This window comes from Miscanthus floridulus, chromosome 9, assembly GCF_019320115.1.
Source record: "Miscanthus floridulus cultivar M001 chromosome 9, ASM1932011v1, whole genome shotgun sequence".
Lineage (NCBI taxonomy): Eukaryota > Viridiplantae > Streptophyta > Magnoliopsida > Poales > Poaceae > Miscanthus > Miscanthus floridulus.
In genome coordinates, this window is record NC_089588.1 from 109,974,732 (window position 1) to 109,994,723 (window position 19,992).

The window sequence follows — 19,992 nt, forward strand, 5'->3', positions numbered from 1 at the left end:
GATTAAAGTTCTATTTTTTTTGTTTTAATTTCAATGGAGATGTACCGTGGAATTAGTATTTGGATCGTGACACTTGAATATGTGATCTATAATGATTGCCTAGCATAAAAGGAACAAGAGACTATCAAACTACATGTAAACATACGGTGCTTTATTTAGACTGCCTGTAGCCACCGCAAATGAGTTCCTCTAAGTCGTTCTCATGATCAATTGGGTCTTGCCACCTTTATTTACTGGATATCATATTAATAAAATCCTTGTAAATAAAAAAATTGCTCATACAACAAAGCACCTTTTATAAACTCTAGCATGCTAAAACTATTAGGAATATTGTTTACATTGCTACTAGGTTAACCTCACGAGATCTACTACTCACATGCTTGGAGGCTGGCTCACGGGCATTGGGAGGGAGAATAAAAAATAGTTTTTTGTTGGGGCTGCTGCCATTATTTGATGTATATTGGTATTTCTTAACGTCTATAGAAATTAATCCGCAAGCATACGGAATTACCGTTATAGCTTTCACCCGGAAGTATTTAGTGTATCGTATTTTCACAGGGAACGGAGGTATTTCTTCTAACTAATTTGTCTATGGACAACACAAGGATAGCTGGTAAAGGTAGAGAAGGATTTCTAAGGCTTAGGGTCTAAGGATAGATAAACTCTACTTATACTTGCTTACTTCGGGCACCGGGTTTCACCTAGTCTGCCAGGTGATGCTGGCCTCCAGCTCTATGCCGTACCCAAACGTGGAGGATTACAAGGGACGGACAGGGCTGTCACCATCTGCCACCTACCCCTCAACCGGAGTATACGAGGTAAATAAAGGTAGCCTCTAGCCTAGACACCATGTCTATGCTATCGACTACTACTCTAACGTCAGCTCGGAACATCCGTCTTTATCAGGAGTCCTCTACTAGAGCATCCGCCACGGGGACGGACGACGAACCCGCAAACAAGTAAGAGTATAGCTTAACTACTCAAAGACTTTATACCAAAAGAATCATGAATATTCACTTAGCGGGAAATCCCGTTGAGGCACTTGCATTCGTCGAGGTGCAAGGCGGGGAGACACCGACAAGCCCGGCTCTTCCCCATACTCTTCCCACACATCTCTCCCTATTTTTCTTCTAGAGCTAGCTACGGCCTAAGACCATGGAGTGATGCTCTTGCTCTTGTTCTTTGATGCTCTTGTGCTCTCTAGTGTGTTGTTCAAATGTGGAGCTCTAGCCCTCTCTTTATAGTAGCTATAGGTCGGTTTCGGTGGAGATAAATATGAAAACCTCCCGAACTGACCCCTAGGGGCATTGATTGCACCGCCTGTGCAAGGTGGGGCCGAGCGGAGCTAGGGGCGGTGCGCCCGCACTAGGCCTGGCCCACTTCGGCACCGCCTTCGCGCTGTGGGCTGCTGGCTGGGTCTGGATCGCTCCCACGTCGGTGCTTGGCCCACTTTTGATGTGTAGGTAGGTCGTCTTTCTTTATTCCATTGCACATTTCTACTTTATGCTTCCTGGTTTGCACCTTTTGATGTGTTTTCCAATGTATTCCATGTGTATGTCCTGAAAATGATCAACTCACCAAAACTTATGGAATATGTTAGTGAAAAACCCTATTTACTAAGTTTGGTGTTTTGTTTGGATGGTTTATATATAATCGTTGGTGGTAAAAATGTGAGTTAAGGACCGCCAACAGTGTATACATGATGGCATTGTTCCTAGAAAAAACAAAAATATTTCTTTTATGTAGACTATTTTTAGAGGAGCATATTGGTTGAGGGGGCGCTACAATAGCATGAAGATAAAAGGGAGAATTTTCAAAATGCAAGCAAAGCATTGAAGTTATCACTTTAGAAGTGTTTGTCAAGAAAGGATGACAAGTAAACATAGACTTTGTACATGATTTCCTCCTATTTATGTGTAGTCTTAGGGCTTAGAAAATTTTCATTTTCTAAAAAAATGGTCGCAAGGCATGGGCCCTTTGGCGGTGCACGATTTCAGTTGGTATGCTGCCACATATCAGCTTCTATTTTCCTTGTTTCTTACACTACTAAAGAATTGACCTTCACTGCTGCCCCATCACTGTCGGTTGCTTACGAACCGGCAATGACAGTGTCTTTAGGCCTATCACTGCCGGTTCGTGAACCGGCAATGATAGGCCAACCGGCAGTGATATTAGGGTTATGACTACTGGTAACTATCACTGCTGGTTCAAGCAAAAAAAAAGATCATCACTACCAGTTGTTGCCGTGAACCAGTAGTGATACTATCATCATTGCCGGTTCGTGGCTAGAACTGGTAGTGATAAGAACCGGCAGTGATAAACTGCACGACAAACTTCTTAAGTTTCTCATATGATGTCCCCTAAAGATGAACTTTATATCAAAGTAGTTGTACTCGACAAGACCTACAACTTCATAGTTCATACTTTTTTGATTTGAGATAGTTTGTTTGTCCAACTTAATCCATATGCTCTATAGTCACACGTTAGTGTATAGTGGTAGGGAATGATCTCGGATGAAGAAATGGCCAAAACAAAAGTTGTAGATCTCAAAAAGTTGCGCAACTTTATAATTCACGACTTTTTTTATTTGAAGCCATTTTAATTCTGAAATATTTAATTCACTAGATTTTATAGAATTAATACTAAAGGAATCCGTATGATCTATAGTCACAAGTTAGTGTAGTGGTAAGGAATGATGGGCATGTTAACACCATGGGTTTGAAACCAGTTATGATAAGACGTTATCACCACTAGTTTGATGTTTGATCCTGCTATGAGGACACCATGGTCACTGTCGGTTTGGCATTTGATTCGGCTGTGAGGACGGCAGGTCACCGCCGATTTGCCATTTGATCCGGCTGTGCAGCAGTTCGTAGTTTTATCTAGCATTAATGATCCCCTAATCACTGTCAGCTGAAAGTATGATCTAGCGGCTTCGATGGTTGGGTCAAGCCATAATATGTTCTTTCATCCAGAAATGATATTGCGTTTCCACGATATATATTGAAATAAGACATAAAAGCATATTGGACAAACCATACAGATACAATCATCAAATCCATACAATCTGTCGGGGACAAGTATATATTTTACAAGAGCCATCCAAGCTAACTCAGAATGTGAGGAAAGACATGACCGCTATGAGCAGGTATACTACCCAAGTTGCCCCTTGATTACATATTACCAGTGTTATCTACACGGACTTATATAATGAAACAACATAGTTGTGCTTGTTCAGATAGCTCCCTAGTATGTGCCTCTACTAGCATCAACACAGAGTGGGTGTAGAAAAATGTAAGTCCATGTAGAAATAGTCACCTATCTCCTCCACCAAATGAATGGACGCTCTAGTCGTGCTCTGCTCCACTAACTGCCAAGGCTCAGAGGGTTATGCCACAAATTATCAAGCATTTGGTCTATATGGTGGAACACAACATTATACTTACTTTTTAACTTACTAATTGTACAAGTGTGTAATTTAGAAATATATATCATATTTCATAAATATTGAATTATTCTTCATAATAGGTGATATTAGTATTTACATGTAAATTTGAGAGATACTTTCTATTTTTTTTATAACGGATGAGTGGATAATTTAGATACAAAATGAAAAGGTGTTACTTTACATTGACTTTCATATTGTAATATATGGATAATTTGATGCCAACTTAGGTGTACATTGCATTACCTTTGGTAATGGAAGAGCTGGCTAATTTACAAAGAATATTAGGGCGGTATTTTTAACTTATCTTTGATAATGACACAGGTGGCTATTTTAGAAACAAACTCAAGCGTTATTTCGAATTATCTTTTATGATTGCATAGGTGTCTAATTTATATGCAAAATCAAGGTGTAACTTTTTTTATTTTTCATAATAATGGTAGTTGTGGGTAATTTTTTTATAAAACTAAATAGATCCTGTGACTATTATTGGCTATGATGCTTAGAGTCTACCATTGTTTCTGGTTATTATGATAATTTCTAAGACCTATTTTTGTTTGTAGCGCGTTAGATGTGAATTGTCATGGAGCCTAAATCACTAATAGTAAGATTAAATACAATGATGCCCCTTGAGAATAAATTTCAATTTCAGTGACTAAACCATTACTATTGCATTGCTATACGAGTAGCTGTTTTCCCCTGAACTTGCCCATTCTCTGTCTCTTTCAACTTTTATTGTACACCCTTACAAACAACATCTTTTAACAGTTACCAAGCATAAATACATCCTTTACTTTGTAGGGCTTGCAACACAAATAATGACTTCCACTTTATGACACATAATATATTAACATAATCTTGTACAAGTGTTCATGTGAAATGAGATATAACCTGGCACAAGTTACAACAGTGCGAGGACATGAAAGTCATCTACCTCCTGAGAGATCAGAGATTGCACTGCTGTTCGTCACTGTCAACTGGTTTGCTATATTCTCTTGATCAAAACTTCTGTTCTGCATCAAGGAAAGCACGTTGAAGCTCATGTGCATTGGGTTTAGCTCCGGTGGTGGTATATCTCCATTGAGATGCTGCATAACCATCCTCATGTTGGGCCTCAAACTGGTGAAAGGGTGAGAGCACAACAAGCCTAACTTTAGGGTTAGGCATGCCTCATCAACATTGTAGCAACCTTGAAGCTTGGTGTCCACTGACTCTAAGAGAAGTCCTTTGCGGCAATGATCAAGAACCCAGTCAACCAACATGATTTTGTTGCCTTGTGCAGTTTGGTCGATGGGCTTTCTCCCACAAATCACTTCAAGGACAAAAATTCCAAAGGAAAATACATCAGTAAGAGGGGTTGCCCTGCTGGTGCGTGCTAGCTCTGGAGCTAGGTATCCTATGGTGCCAACTACATGTGTGGTTTGAGGGTCAGTGCCATGGTCATATAACCTCGCTAAACCAAAATCACCTAGTCTTCCATTCATCTGATCATCAAGGAGCACATTGCTTGGTTTGATGTCTCGATGAAGTACAACTTTGTCCCACTCCTCATGGAGGTAAAGCAAGCCAGAAGCAATGCTTTTGATGATTCGAAACCTTTGGGCCCAACTTAATGAAGGTTTGTCCTCAAGGTCATACAAGTATTTGTCAAGGCTTCCCTTTGACATGTACTCATAGACTAGGAGAAGCTCACCCTTCCGCCGGCAATACCCATGTAGCTGTACTAGATGGCGGTGCTGGAGACAACCAATGCTGACAATCTCAGCAACGAATTCCCTCATGCCTTGCCTAGAGTCATGGGAAATTCTCTTCACCGCAATCTCCAATTTGGATGCTGAAAGCAGTCCTTTGTATACCCTTCCAAACCCTCCTATGCCTAGTAGATTCTTGTTCTTAAACCCTTCTGTAGCATGAAACAAATCCTTGTAGGAGAATCTATGTGGCCCAAACTCGACTTCCCAATCCTCCCGTACCTCAGCATACCTTAATCTCCTTCGAATAAGAAGAATGGTAGTGGTGCCAATCACAAGAACAAATGCTGCAGTGGCTAATGGCAGTACAATTTCCAAGACTTTGGACCGGGGCTCTGGAACTTCCCGGGGTAGGTTTGGCAGCTTAGTGATGTCAATGGCCGGAGCTGGTCGATTCATGCCAAAACTCCAACCAAGCAGATAGTGTCGTGCAACAAATGAACCTGTTGATGATGAGAAGCCAATATATGCCATGTCAGGGATCACTGCTGAGAGGTCGTAGTTCATAGAGAGTAATGGTTTACTGGGTTTGTTCATGTGTATTGGAGCCAAGGTCACGTTTATCTGCTTGCTATCCCCATTGTATTCCACCCACACTTGCATCACTTTATAACTCGTGAGAGTAACATTGTGGAAGGTAGTATCCATGTGATCATAGTACCCTGCAGTGCTGGATTTCAACGAAGTAAGACCATTGATGTTGATCCCAACATGATTGTTATTTATGTCATGGAACAACTCATTTTTATTGGTGTCAAGCTCAACAGCAAAGAAGTGGTTGGATGCATTACCATTGTTGTGGTCATTGATAACACCCATGTACTCGCTCTGCAATGCGGTTGAGAAGTTCCTGCTTGCGGAAACAAGGAACGCGATGCCATGGCCGCAGATGCTAGGCAGGATACAGTAGATAGCAAACACATAGGAGACAGAGAAAGATTGTGCTGTTCCATTGGGAGACTTGCTGAAGCGGAATAGAGTGGAGTGGAAGGCATGGCCTTTGAGCCGTAGAGTTCCATTGGTCAACTCAAGCAGGCCATTTGGTGTGACTGTGGCCACACCGTCGAGAGTAAGGTTAACACCAGTGAAGCCAGAGTAGGAAAATTGGTCTTCACCATTAGCAATGGCTGAAACACATAGCACAATGAAGAAGATGAGTGGAAGGAACAAGGACATATGATTCATCTCACACATGAGGATAAGCAACTCAGTGAATAAGCAAGGGTATAAGCTCGATGGCACTGAAGCTTGCACTCTATTGGGCGATATATATCCCACAAGGAGGTAGGCAGTTTGTTACCTACTCAGTAGGAATGGCTCGCTTGTTTGGAGTCTGCACCCTGTCTTCATTCTTTTTCAAGGTACAGTGGGAGTATGAACAGGTCAAGTTATTACTATACTGAAAACGATATTTGTTTGACCATGTTTCTAAACAGCATACTATATATGCACAATTACCTGTTTGTTGCAGTGCATCCAAATTACTAGAATTTTTTAAGGCAAATGAAATTTTGTGTATCAATGAGTTACATTTTTTTTTTGCGTGCCTGAGTTAGATTTTCTGTTTTCTTCCTCTCTGTTTGTTCATACTTTCCTATTGTAGCAACGGTGGGGGATGGTTACATATAAGCTTACCATTTACATGGAGTTGAGCTAGTTTTAAAAAATAAGAATTGTTGAAGAACTAGTTGAGAAAACCTCTCAACCCTTGCTCACCTTATAAGACCAACCTGGTAGGACCACGCCATTACCATAAGTCCGTGTTTAGGACTATATTTGGGGCTCTCAGGAGTCCAGTGATCTTACTTGGCCAAAGCTTTAAGATAATGATATTGAGCGTACTATATGTATGTATAGTTGTATTGCACAATCATGTGTGTGGCTAGATGAGATTACCTCGAATCTAGGGAGTCTGAGTGGTCAGGCTGGATGCCGTATGGTTTGTGTGTGGTCAAGACATATTGTGAAAGATTCTTGATGTTGATCTACCTGACAGTGCCAACAATAAATATATACTGGGATTTGCGTTACACAATGGACGGGCAGAGAAAACCCTGGTTTTGGCCAAGTTTTCACTTCGGATATGGTTTGTCGGAGTCTTTGTGTAGTTTTTCCGCAAGTGTCAAATGTATGGGAGTATCTTCAAGACTCCTCTTTAAATCATTATTTAGAGAATCATTTGAGTAAAAATCATATTCTATCTTTGCACCCTCCAATAACTTTTCTTTTAGAGACAATCCTCACTCTCTATCTTTGACTAGCAAGAAAACCAAAATAGAGGACGTCTATATTTGGAGATCCAATTAAAAAAACTGTTGAAGGATACTTTTTTACTAGAAACTTTATTCTAATAAATTAGGAAGGATTTAGAGTCTCTCGGAGCTGCTCTAATAATTAGTACACGGAATTGAACCATGGTACCTTTTTGGCCAAGTTTTTCTTTTATATATTTATATGAAAATCATTGTATATATGCATGCACTTGTATACATGCATACATAATCACCACTGCCGACAGTCGAGATTGATAAAATCATGGCAGGTAAGGTACCTCAATATCAATAGGCATGGCACCTACCACTAAAATATTAGCATCATAAATCCTAAAATAAATAAATGTAGAAAATACAAGCACTCACATCAACTCGAGACCTTACCCCTAGTTGCATAGATTCTATCACAAGGAACCTAACTAGGTGATTCCCATTTTGCTTGGCCATATTTAGAAGAACCCACATGAAAATGTCGCTGCAGGAGCGAAACACTTTGAATATATTCAATCCAACTAAAAGACAGCAGCCTTTGTAGCGATCAGAAAAGAAAACAATATTTAGAGACTAGTTTTGTAGTCATTGGTCCACGGTGGACAACTAGGGAATCCTGAGACCGTGCTTTGTGAGGCAGGTGGCCTGACCCTGACTAGCCTATAAAATTAAAAGGAGACAGACTTGAGCTCGAAGAAAACATTTTCTCCAGTTAGCACGGTTGTTTGGGACTGCTGTGCAGTGGTAATCCTAAGATTACTTTCGGGTCTTTGTAATGTTTCAAACTCTACTTCTACTCAATGAAATACATACCTCAGCAGTACACTCGTGAAAAAAAGAAAAGAAAAAAAACCCTAGAGTTTTTAAGAGAGAACCTGTTCAATGGTCAAGGTATCTATGTCGGGAATCACACGCATTCTGTGGTGACCCAATTAAGACGTTTATTTGTGATCTTTTGTTGTGGCTAGTTGAGATTACCTAAAATTTAGGGAGTCTGAGTGGTCAGGCTGGATGCCGTCAGGTTTGTGTGTGATCAAGACATGCTGTGAAAGATTCTTGACATTGATCTATGTGACAGTGCCCAAGATAAATATTTAGTGGCTTTGCCACTACTACAATAACCATTCTCTGATTAACATATGAACATATTTCGGGTCTGTCTACGTAAATGGTCAGAAGGTCTACAAGAAAATGTCTGTCTCCAAAATTGATTTAAGAGGCGGGTGTTGTAAGGCTACCGCCTCTTAAAATCACAATTAACACATACCGTCGTCTTAGGATGTCATTTTTGCAGAGGCGGACATCTCAAGGTGGTCGTCTCTATAAATAGTTGTATAACAAACATAATTTTTTCATATGAGCTCGAATTAAGACGATCTATATATCAAAATTCTAAGTCTCAATGTGATCTACAGATTTGTAGTTGAGAAGTTTTTAATTTAAAACTGTTTAGTCTCCCAAAATATTGTTTTACGTTCACAAATTTGAATTTAAAATTTAAAATTTTCAAACAACCTCTAATGTTGATATGGTCTATAAGAAAGTTGTAGTTCTCAATAAAATCTACAACTTTATAGTTAATTTATTTTTTACTTGAAGTCATTTAGAGTCCCAAATATGTATTTTATGTTCATAGAATTTGTAATTCAAAATTTAGAATTTTTAAACAACCTTGAATGTTCACATAGTTAACAACAAAGTTATATTGGCCGACCTAGTCTACATTTTTTATGTTAATAAGTTTTTGATTTGAAGCTATTTAGTGTGTCAAATATTTGTTTTAAATTTACATATTTTGATATTCAATTTTTTTATTACTTTTTCAAACAATCTTGGATGGAGACACATCTTATATCACAGTTGCATGGACAAGATTTAAAACTTTGTATTGAAATTTTTTATTCAAGTTCATTTAATAGCCAAATTATTCAACACACTATTCCAATATATTTATTTAAAATACATAATTCTATACATAACTCAGGAGTGTCTAGCGCAGTAGGAGGGAGGTGTTACTGCTTAGCAGTAGGTTGCCTGTTTTAGTGCGGAGAACAATCCAATTTTTTGGTGTTTTTACTGACACCTAAATTTTTCTTTATAGACGGCATTGAGTATCTAACCATGGGGTTCCCTAAACCCCAAAATTAGTGCCATGACAGTATGATTACCCCGATTGATTTCCTTAAACAGTCCCGTGCTCGAGGGCTACACACAGCGTGTGCGCTCATGCGCCCACACACTATACCACAGCCCATCTTTAGCATCACATGAGAGTTGTTAAAAGTACCAATTGTACGCTGCTAATTATACATTTATACGCGCGTATAGTATGTTTCGGTTCAGCACAATGAACGTATTAAAATCACACAATTTAAGCATAGAAAAATATATATATATTTACATGCATGCATGCATATGTGTATTTTACATTATATTATTTCATGTGCATATATTACAAAAAGATTGCATTACAGTTGTTGTGATATAACAAGTTTTCTCTCATCCTCTAGCTTGGCTTCCATGGCAGTGTTGGGTCGAAGTAGAACTCGCCCTTGGAATCGATGACCTGCTCATTAAAAAATCCGGCTATAGACTCTTGAATTGCTTTGATTTGGTCTTGCCGTATGACCTTTTCCTCCAACCATCGAGTCTACAGGTTTGAATTAAAGGAAAATAAATTAATATATGTACATATATATATATATATATATATATATATATATATATATATATATATATATATATATATATATATAAAGACATAGTAACACAATCAATAATAATAATTAAATGAATATATAGTGTATTTTTAACGTACTTTTAGTCTCTCTGTAGGAGTTCTTTGGGAGACCACCTTGATAAACTTACAAACATAGTAACCACAGTAGTTGTTCCCCTGTTCCTGCCTCAGACACCACTTTACGAGAAAAAGATTTGTCATCCAATCTGGTGATCCGGTGAAAGCTATATGTTTAATTAATAAAGATGATGCGATTTAGGGGACTTACTTTCAAAGGGATTACATTCAGTGGTGCTTTGCATTTTCTCATGTGTTGCTTCTCAATAAAGGTTTTCCAAACACTGCCCAATAAAAAATTTGCCACATCATCATATATAGTTAATCATCATGTTTGTGTGTATATATAGTTGCTAGAGATACCGAAATTACCTCTGGATAATATCTATCATATCTTGGTAGTCTTGTTGTGGTTTTCTCATCGAGTCATAGATTATCAAGTGACTTTTCACCAGATCGATGTCCATCAATATCCAGTGATTGCTACATGTGTTTATAGGATATAACGCATAACACTCATTAATTAACTAGAATCAACATATGAGCCATTAAGGATGATCGACATTATTAACACTCACTTGAAGTTGTAGGGAAAGAGTATATCCTTCTTGTGGCTTTGGTTCACTAAGAAGTTCATGAGGTTACTCTCCGACTCAGACTTCCAATTAGTCTTTGGAGTAACTGGGTCTTTGAATACTATATGGGGATCAACAAAACCAATTTCATTGCAGCCTTCCTTTCTGAGCTCTGTCATTGTAAATCTACATATATATAGTACTTGTTAGGATAATTTATATGCATATACACACATATGATGAGTTTAATAATAGATCGAAAGAATTATTACTTACAGGCAATAGCAACTAATGATAACTTTGTCCAGAGAGGTCAGGTGGCATAGTTGATGAAATTCTGCAAAGTCAACATACATAACATCATCGCCACGGAACCAATGTTCGTCTCTAATTCTGACACCAACGCAGAAGTCTCCACCGGTAGACGCCTGCATGTACCACTTGTTTAGCAGGTACATTTGCGTCCCCAGATCAGATAAGGCTTGAGGGTTGTATAGACTCTGGCCTAATACAAATTTTTTCTTCCAAATATCAACCTCCGCCGCACTCTCAATGTTTCCATCACCAAACATCTGGTAAAGGTCGAGACCAGTCTCATCAATAAATTCACCAAGGTGATCCAAATCGACATCCGGAGGTATGTTTGCCTGATGCATTAATCCTAAATTCGAACCATATTCATTACCAACAACTAGCGGAGGGACTGATTGGTGCACTTGTTGTCCGAGTTGGGCAACTCCTTTCCCTGCCCGCTTCTTTTTCTGTGCCGCCTCAATTGACTTGGTGAGAGTGCGGTCATAGTCCGTTAACGTTGATTTGGACGGCTTACGAGATTCCCGCTGTTGTTGCTGGTAAGAAGCCACCCTTTTTCTTAGAATATCTGGAGCTACGAAGAAGTACGGTTTCTCCGGGTTTCTCCTTGCTTCTTGATTCTTTTTAAGTTTATCATAGAATATAGACATATCGCGTTCCTTGTTTCGGCAAGCTCAACAGCAAAGAAGTGGTTGGATGCATTACCATTGTTGTGGTCATTGATAACACCCATGTACTCGCTCTGCAATGCGGTTGAGAAGTTCCTGCTTGCGGAAACAAGGAACGCGATGCCATGGCCACAGATGCTAGGCAGGATACAGTAGATAGCAAACACATAGGAGACAGAGAAAGATTGTGTTGTTCCATTGGGAGACTTGCTGAAGCGGAATAGAGTGGAGTGGAAGGCATGGCCTTTGAGCCGTAGAGTTCCATTGGTCAACTCAAGGAGGCCATTTGGTGTGACTATGGCCACACCGTCGAGAGTAAGGTTAACACCAGTGAAGCCAGAGTAGGAAAATTGGTCTTCACCATTAGCAATGGCTGAAACACATAGCACAATGAAGAAGATGAGTGGAAGGAACAAGGACATATGATTCATCTCACACATGAGGATAAGCAACTCAGTGAATACGCAAGGGTATAAGCTCGATGGCACTGAAGCTTGCACTCTATTGGGCGATATATATCCCACAAGGAGGTAGGCAGTTTGTTAGCTACCCAGTAGGAATGGCTCGCTTGTTTGGAGCCTGCACCCTGTCTTCATTCTTTTTCAAGGTAATTATCATGTGGGAGTATGAACAGGTCAAGTTATTAGTATACTGAAAACGATATTTGTTTGACCATGTTTCTAAACAGCATACTATATATGCACAATTACCTGTTTGTTGCAGTGCATCCAAATTACTAGAATCTTTTTAAGGCAAATGAAATTTTGTGTATCAATGAGTTACATTTTTTTTTGCGTGCCTGCCTTGAGTTAGATTTTTTGTTTTCTTCCTCTCTGTTTGTTCATACTTTCCTATTGTAGCAACGGTGGGGGATGGTTACATATAAGCTTACCATTTACATGGAGTTGAGCTAGTTTTAAAAAATAAGAATTGTTGAAGAACTAGTTGAGAAAACCTCTGAACCCTTGCTCACCTTATAAGACCAACCTGGTAGGACCACGCCATTACCATAAGTCCGTGTTTAGGACTATATTTGGGGCTCTCAGGAGTCCAGTGATCTTACTTGGCCAAAGCTTTAAGATAATGATATTGAGCGTACCATATGCATGTATAGTTGTATTGCACAATCATGTGTGTGGCTAGATGAGATTACCTCGAATCTAGGGAGTCTGAGTGGTCAGGCTGGATGCCGTATGGTTTGTGTGTGGTCAAGACATATTGTGAAAGATTCTTGATGTTGATCTACCTGACAGTGCCAACAATAAATATATACTGGGATTTGCGTTACACAATGGACGGGTAGAGAAAACCCTGGTTTTGGCCAAGTTTTCACTTCGGATATGGTTTGTCGGAGTCTTTGTGTAGTTTTTCCGCAAGTGTCAAATGTATAGGAGTATCTTCAAGACTCCTCTTTAAATCATTATTTAGAGAATCATTTTAGTAAAAATCATATTCTATATCTTTGCACCCTCCAATAACTTTTCTTTTAGAGACAATCCTCACTCTCCATCTTTGACTAGCCAGAAAACCAAAATAGTGGACGTCTATATTTGGAGATCCAATTAAAAAAACTGTTGGATGATACTTTTTTACTAAAATCTTTATTCTAATAAATTAGGAAGGATTTAGAGTCTCTCGGAGCTCTAATAATTAGTACACGGAATTGAACCATGGTACCTTTTTGGCCATGTTTTTCTTTTATATATTTATATGAAAATCATTGTATATACGCATGCACTTGTATACATGCATACATAATCACCGCTGCCGACAATCACGAGATTGATAAAATCATGGCAGGTAAGGTACCTCAATATCAATAGGCATGGCACCTACCACAAAAATATTAGCACCATAAATCCTAAAATAAATAAATGTAGAAAATACAAGCACTCACATCAACTCGAGATCTTACAGTTGCATAGATTCTATCACAAGGAACCTAACTAGGTGATTCCCATTTTGCTTGGTCATATTTAGAAGAACCCACATGAAAATGTGGCTGCAGGAGCGAAACACTTGAATATATTCAATCCAACTAAAAGACAGCAGCCTTTGTAGCGATCAGAAAAGAAAACAATATTTAGACTCTAGTTTTGTAGTCATTGGTCCACGGTGGACAACTAGGGAATCCTGAGACCGTGCTTTGTGAGGCAGGTGGCCTGACCCTGACTAACCTATAAAATTAAAAGGAGACAGACTTGAGCTCGAAGAAAACATTTTCTCCAGTTAGCACGGTTGTTTGGGACTGCTGTGCAGTGGTAATCCTAAGATTACTTTCGGGTCTTTGTAATGTTTCAAACTCTACTTCTACTCAATGAAATACATACCTCAGCAGTACACTCGTGAAAAAAAGAAAAGAAAAAAACCTAGAGTTTTTAAGAGAGAACCTGTTCAATGGTCAAGGTAACTATGTCGGGAATCACACGCATTCTGTGGTGACCCAATTCAGTCGTTTATTTGTGATCTTTTGTTGTGGCTAGATGAGATTACCTAAAATTTAGGGAGTCTGAGTGGTCAGGCTGGATGCCGTCAGGTTTGTGTGTGATCAAGACATGCTGTGAAAGATTCTTGACATTGATCTATGTGATAGTGCCCACGATAAATATATTGTGGCTTTCCCACTACTACAATAACCATTCTCTGATTAACATACGAACATATTTAGGGTCTGTAACGTAAATGGTCAGAAGGTCTACAAGAAAATGTTTGTCTCCAAAATTGATTTATAGAGGCGGGTGTTGTAAGGCTACCGCCTCTTAAAATCACAATTAACACATACCGTCGTCTTAGGAGGTCTCTGACAATTGATATTAACAGAGGCGGTCATTTTTGCAGAGGCGGACATCTCAAGGTGATCGTCTCTATAAATAATTGTATCAAAAAACATAATTTTTCCATATGAGCTGAAATTAAGATGATCTATATATCAAAATTCTAAGTCTCAATGTGATCTACAGATTTGTAGTTGAGAAGTTTTTAATTTAAAACTATTTAGTCTCCCAAAATATTGTTTTACGTTCACAAATTTGAATATAAAATTTAAAATTTTCAAACAACCTCTAATGTTGATATGGTCTATAACAAAGTTGTAGTTCTCAATAAAATCTACAACTTTATAGTTAATTTATTTTTTACTTGAAGTCATTTAGAGTCCTAAATATGTATTTTAAGTTCATAGAATTTGTAATTCAAAATTTAGAATTTTTAAACAACCTTGAATGTTCTCATAGTTAACAACGAGTTATATTGGCCGACCTAGTCTACATTTTTTATGTTAATAAGTTTTTGATTTGAAGCTATTTAGTGTGTCAAATATTTGTTTTAAATTCACATATTTTGATATTCAATTTTTTTTCAAACAATCTTGGATGGAGACACATCCTATATCACAGTTGCATGGACAAGATTTAAAACTTTGTATTGAAATTTTTTATTCAAGTTCATTTAATAGCCAAATTATTCAACACACTATTCCAAAATATTTATTTAAAATACATAATTATATATATATATACTCAGGAGTGTCTAGTGCAGTAGGAGGGAGGTGTTACTGCTTAGCTGTAGGTTGCGTGTTTTAGTGCGGAGAACAATCCAATTTTTTGGTGTTTTTACTGACACCTAAATTTTTCTTTATAGACGGCATTGAGTGTCTAACCATGGGGTTCCCTAAACCCCAAAATTAGTGCCATGACAGTATGATTACCCCGATATTTCCTTAAACAGTCACAAGCTCGAGTGCTATACACAGCGTGTGCGCTCATGCGCCCACACACTATACCACAGCCCATCTTTAGCATCACATGTGAGTCGTTAAAAGTACCAATTTACCATAAAAAGGTCCGATGTTAAAGATTTATATTTTGTTTTCGCAATAGTCTGTTGATCGTTATTTCTATCTTGCTGAGTATGTTGTTATATGCTAGTTTTAATGACCAACTAACCGTTGCTACGAATGGGCTGGACTTGTGCACCAATCTCCCGAGCTGGATTACATTTGGCCCAGCCTGCTAACTCCCCATGTGCCCCACGGCGGCCTGGTCTTCTATGTTGCCAGATGTCATGTGGCCATCTGATCGGATCGAATGGTCCACGCGATCCCTCGGCCGCTCAAAACTGGTAACAGCCGGCCTCCTCCAAACCCTAAAATTTAGTTTGGGGGAATTCCTTATGTGCCATTAAAAAAGATCGCAATGCCCTGTATGCCCCTGAAAAAGTTCAGCGGTCTTTAGTGCCACTGCTCTAACTTTTTTGTGCCCTCCATGCCACTGCCGTCAGTTTAGGCTCTAACACCGTTAAACTGCAGGTGTGAAAATTCAAAAATACCCTTAAGTTTAAATATGTCATTAATTTTTTTGAGCATCTTAACGACTTCAAATGAAAAAACTCAAAACTAGAAAGCTGTAGATCTCGTCGAGATCTATAATTTTCATATAAAAATTATCTTCATTTAATTCCACAAAAAAATATGATTTGATATGATTAATATATCTTAGAAAAATCATATCTTTTTTTGTGAAATTAAATGAAGATAATTTTATATGAAAATTATAGATCTCGACGAGATCTACAACTTTCTAGTTTTGAGTTTTTTCATTTAAAGTTGTTAAGATGCTCAAAAAAATTAATGATATATTTAGACTTTAGGGTATTTTTGACTTTTCACACCTGCAGTTTGACGGCTCTAGAGCCTAAACTGACGGCAGTGACATGGAGCGCACAAAAAAGTTAAAGCAGTGGCGCTAAAGATTGCTGAACTTTTTCAAAGACATACAAATCAATCTTAGAGAAAACATAAGCACCTCTCAACTGATCAAACAAGTCATCAATTCTAGGCAATGGATACTTGTTCTTGATAGTAACCTCATTGAGTGACCGATAATTAACACACATCCTCTGAGTACCATCCTTCTTGTCAACAAATATAACCGGTGCTCCCCAAGGTGATGAGCTAGGATGAATAAAACCTTTCTCCTGTAACTCCTTAATTTGTTTCTTAAGTTCTTCTAATTCATTAACCCCTATTCTATATGGACGCTTAGCTATAGGTGCAGTTCCCGGTAATAATTCAATAATAAACTCAATGTCACGGTCAGGTGGCATACCTGGCAAATCATCGAGGAACACATCTGGAAATTCATCAACCACTAGGTCCTCCTTGTTGCCGCTATCATCAAGCTGGTTCACTATAGCTGTTGACTGTGCTTGTATTACAATATCAACACTGACTCTTTCCCCATTCGGTGCGGTCACAACAACTACCTTCTCCTTACACTAAATCACTGCCTGTTGTTGCTTCATCCAATCCATACCCAGAATCACATCTATACCAGATGCTCTCAACACAATGGGGCTCACTTTAAACTCTACCCCCTTAAGGATAGACTAGTCGAAAGACAATGATATGAAGCTTGCATACTTCCACCCGGTGAGTTTACTAATATGGGATTTTGCATAGCACATAATGGTACGCTATGGTTTCTAACAAATGCTTGTGATATGAATGATGCGAAGCTCCAGAATAAAAAAGAATAGTGGTAGGGGTTGAGTTGACATTGAATGTACCGAGCATGACTTCTGGTTCCGCAAGCGCCGTCTCTGTAGACACATGGTTCACCTTCCCATAATGTGTTGGCTTCTGGTTGCTATTCTGCTTCTGGGGAGTTTGCGGGTTGGGCTTCTCAGGGCAATTATAAGAGAGGTGACCTTCTTTGCCACAACAGAAACACTTGCCGGGGGTGCTAGGGGCACTAGTTTTCATAGGAGTGTTGTTGGGCGCTCCCTGTCTTGGTGTCTGCTGACCACTCTGTTGCTGAGGACGTTGATTGCCATTCTGCTGCTGGTTCTGGTTGGCTGAGGATACGGACCACGATTCCACTGACTGGGTGGTCCCTAGAACCTCTATTGAAAGCCTTGCTGAGGGTTGGTATGTGGACGAGTATTACTTCTAGAGGCCTGGCCCTGAAGCCTCCTCTTCTTGATCTCCATCTCCTTGCGCTTGTTGTCAATAACAATAACACGATTCACCAGTGTCTGAAAATTGAGGTAGGTATTGGATATAAGCTGGAGCTGCAGACCATCATACAAACCTTTGAGGAAGCGGCGTTGCTTGTCAGCATCATTAGCCACTTCATTTGGAGCATAACATGACAATTGAGCAAACTTGGCACGGTACTCAGCGACGGACATGGATCCCTGCTTCAGAGCTCTAAATTCCTCCTACTTGAGCTCTATCAGTCCCTCAGGTACGTGGTAGGATCTGAAATTCTCTTTGAACTCCTGCCAGGTGACAGGAGGAGCATTGGTGGGACGTCCATACTCAAATGACTCCCACCAGTCTTAAGCTTCTCCCTGGAGCTATCCTGAAGCGTACAACACCTTCTGTTGATTATCACATTGTGCTATGTTGAGCTGCCTCTCCACTGCATGAAGCCAATCATCTGCTTCCAGTGGATCAGTGGCATGGGAGAACACCGGTGGACAGCCCTTCAAGAATTCACCACGCTTATCACACGGTGCTCCACCGCCCTGTTGGTTTTGCTAATTCTGCACCAACTCTTGCATGAGCTGCATCTGTACTGCCAAGAGTTGTTCAATAGTCGGTGGCGGTGGTGGTGGTGGCGGATGTGGGGGAACACCAACACGACCTCGGCCTCTTCCTCTTCTAGACATCTACTATCAAATATTTAAAATTTAAAAATTTCCAAGTTAGAATACTTTCTGAAAATTTTCTGGACGAATCTCAACATCAGTAGCTCTGTAAAACTGTCATATCTCGAGTTCCAGAATTCCAAATAAGGCTTACTTTATATGGTTGGAAAGATTAAGAAATTATCTACAACTTGTATTCAGACCACATTCCCAGATTCTGTCGTTAGTTTACTCAAAAACAGGATGCAACCGAAACTGTTTCTGGATTCCAGACTGCGCAGAAACTTTAACTTGAAACAAAGATATCTCATGAACCAGATTAGATATGGGGGTGTTTCCAGAGGCATTGGAAATATACTTAAGTCTATCTATTCCCACAAAAATTCCATAATTGGCATTGAGATAAGGACAGACTGCTCCGAAAAATAGACTCCTGAGAGAAAAGATATACCAACCCAACTATTTATTTATTGACTCAAACTTTAGTATTCTTAATTATGGAACTTGTGGATATGCCCACAAAGTTCCAGCACACATTACAAAGATCCAACTCACACATAAACATAATAACAAATCAACTAAACACACCAATGTTCACACCGCACTAATAGACTCAACTTGACTCGTTCCACTGTCGTTTTATTACATAGAGGGGACTCCAACATCTATGGTGATACTCATGGGGAAGCTTTCTGTACATCTTTGGCAAGTTGAGGCACACCCTTTGTTCATCTATCACCTGCCGGTGTTTATTGATAGTTTTCTGCTGTGCCTTCAATTGATCCTCCAGTCGGCGAATCTTTGCCACGGACTCATAGCCAAAGTGTACCATCACCTGGGTTGTTGGATCCGTGCCCTACGGGTCCATCATCGCCCATCCTAATTCTGGGTGTTGGTGAGGGAGAAAGCGATATTGGTCATTCTTCATGCCCTCGAATCGGCGACCCCGGAGGCCTATGCAAGCTTCAGCAGCTTCATCTTCTATGCCGTCCTCCATGGTAGCACGGTGACCATGGTGCGCATAGTTTGAATCCAGCTGATATGCGCCTTTCTGTTCGTCCTTGATGGTGATGCACACCCTGGTCTTCCAATAGGTATCTTCAAGAGGGTGTGTATGTTCTTAACAAATGTATTCCACAGCTGCATCCTAGTCGCTGTAGTAGGTCTGAAGCATGCTCATGAGTCGATGATGTGAAACAGAGGATTCACATCCCGGCTTATACCACACCTTCATCGTCCAACCTAGGGGCAGGATTGGCTCATCCTCTTCAACAATGTCTTCCTCTTCATCATCGAACAAGTGGACAATCTCGACTTCTTGGGGTTCCTCCTAAACGGGCTCAGGCATAGGTACTGGTGTTGGCGGATCGAATTCCTGTTCCTGGGGTTCTTCCTCCTCTGGCTCCATGGACAAACCATGAGGCGGGTAGTACCCTCCAGTGTTGATGCGGGCAGTCTTGTGGGCACGAGGCATCTACAGAACTAGACTTAGTTAGATTAGGTTAGAAGCAATAATTTTCATAATAGAA

At 39.6% G+C, this 19,992-nt stretch overlaps 2 protein-coding genes across 2 annotated transcripts; both read right to left on the reverse strand.

Annotated features, from left to right (window-relative positions):
- Nucleotides 1-4,264: 4,264 nt before the first annotated feature.
- On the reverse strand, nucleotides 4,265-6,451 carry LOC136484102 (L-type lectin-domain containing receptor kinase SIT2-like). The gene has a single exon (XM_066481260.1). It carries the CDS (start codon nucleotides 6,388-6,390, stop codon nucleotides 4,372-4,374), a length of 2,019 nt encoding a protein of 672 aa, XP_066337357.1. The 5' UTR covers nucleotides 6,391-6,451; the 3' UTR covers nucleotides 4,265-4,371.
- Nucleotides 6,452-9,853: 3,402 nt separating this feature from the next.
- LOC136484103 (uncharacterized) lies at nucleotides 9,854-12,308 on the reverse strand. The gene is made up of 6 exons (XM_066481261.1): nucleotides 11,109-12,308; nucleotides 10,836-11,018; nucleotides 10,630-10,740; nucleotides 10,469-10,541; nucleotides 10,279-10,377; nucleotides 9,854-10,110 (listed from the first exon to the last, which is right to left on the reverse strand). Exons 1-6 carry the CDS (start codon nucleotides 11,792-11,794, stop codon nucleotides 9,967-9,969), a joined length of 1,296 nt encoding a protein of 431 aa, XP_066337358.1. The 5' UTR covers nucleotides 11,795-12,308; the 3' UTR covers nucleotides 9,854-9,966.
- Between the last annotated feature and the right edge of the window lie 7,684 nt (nucleotides 12,309-19,992).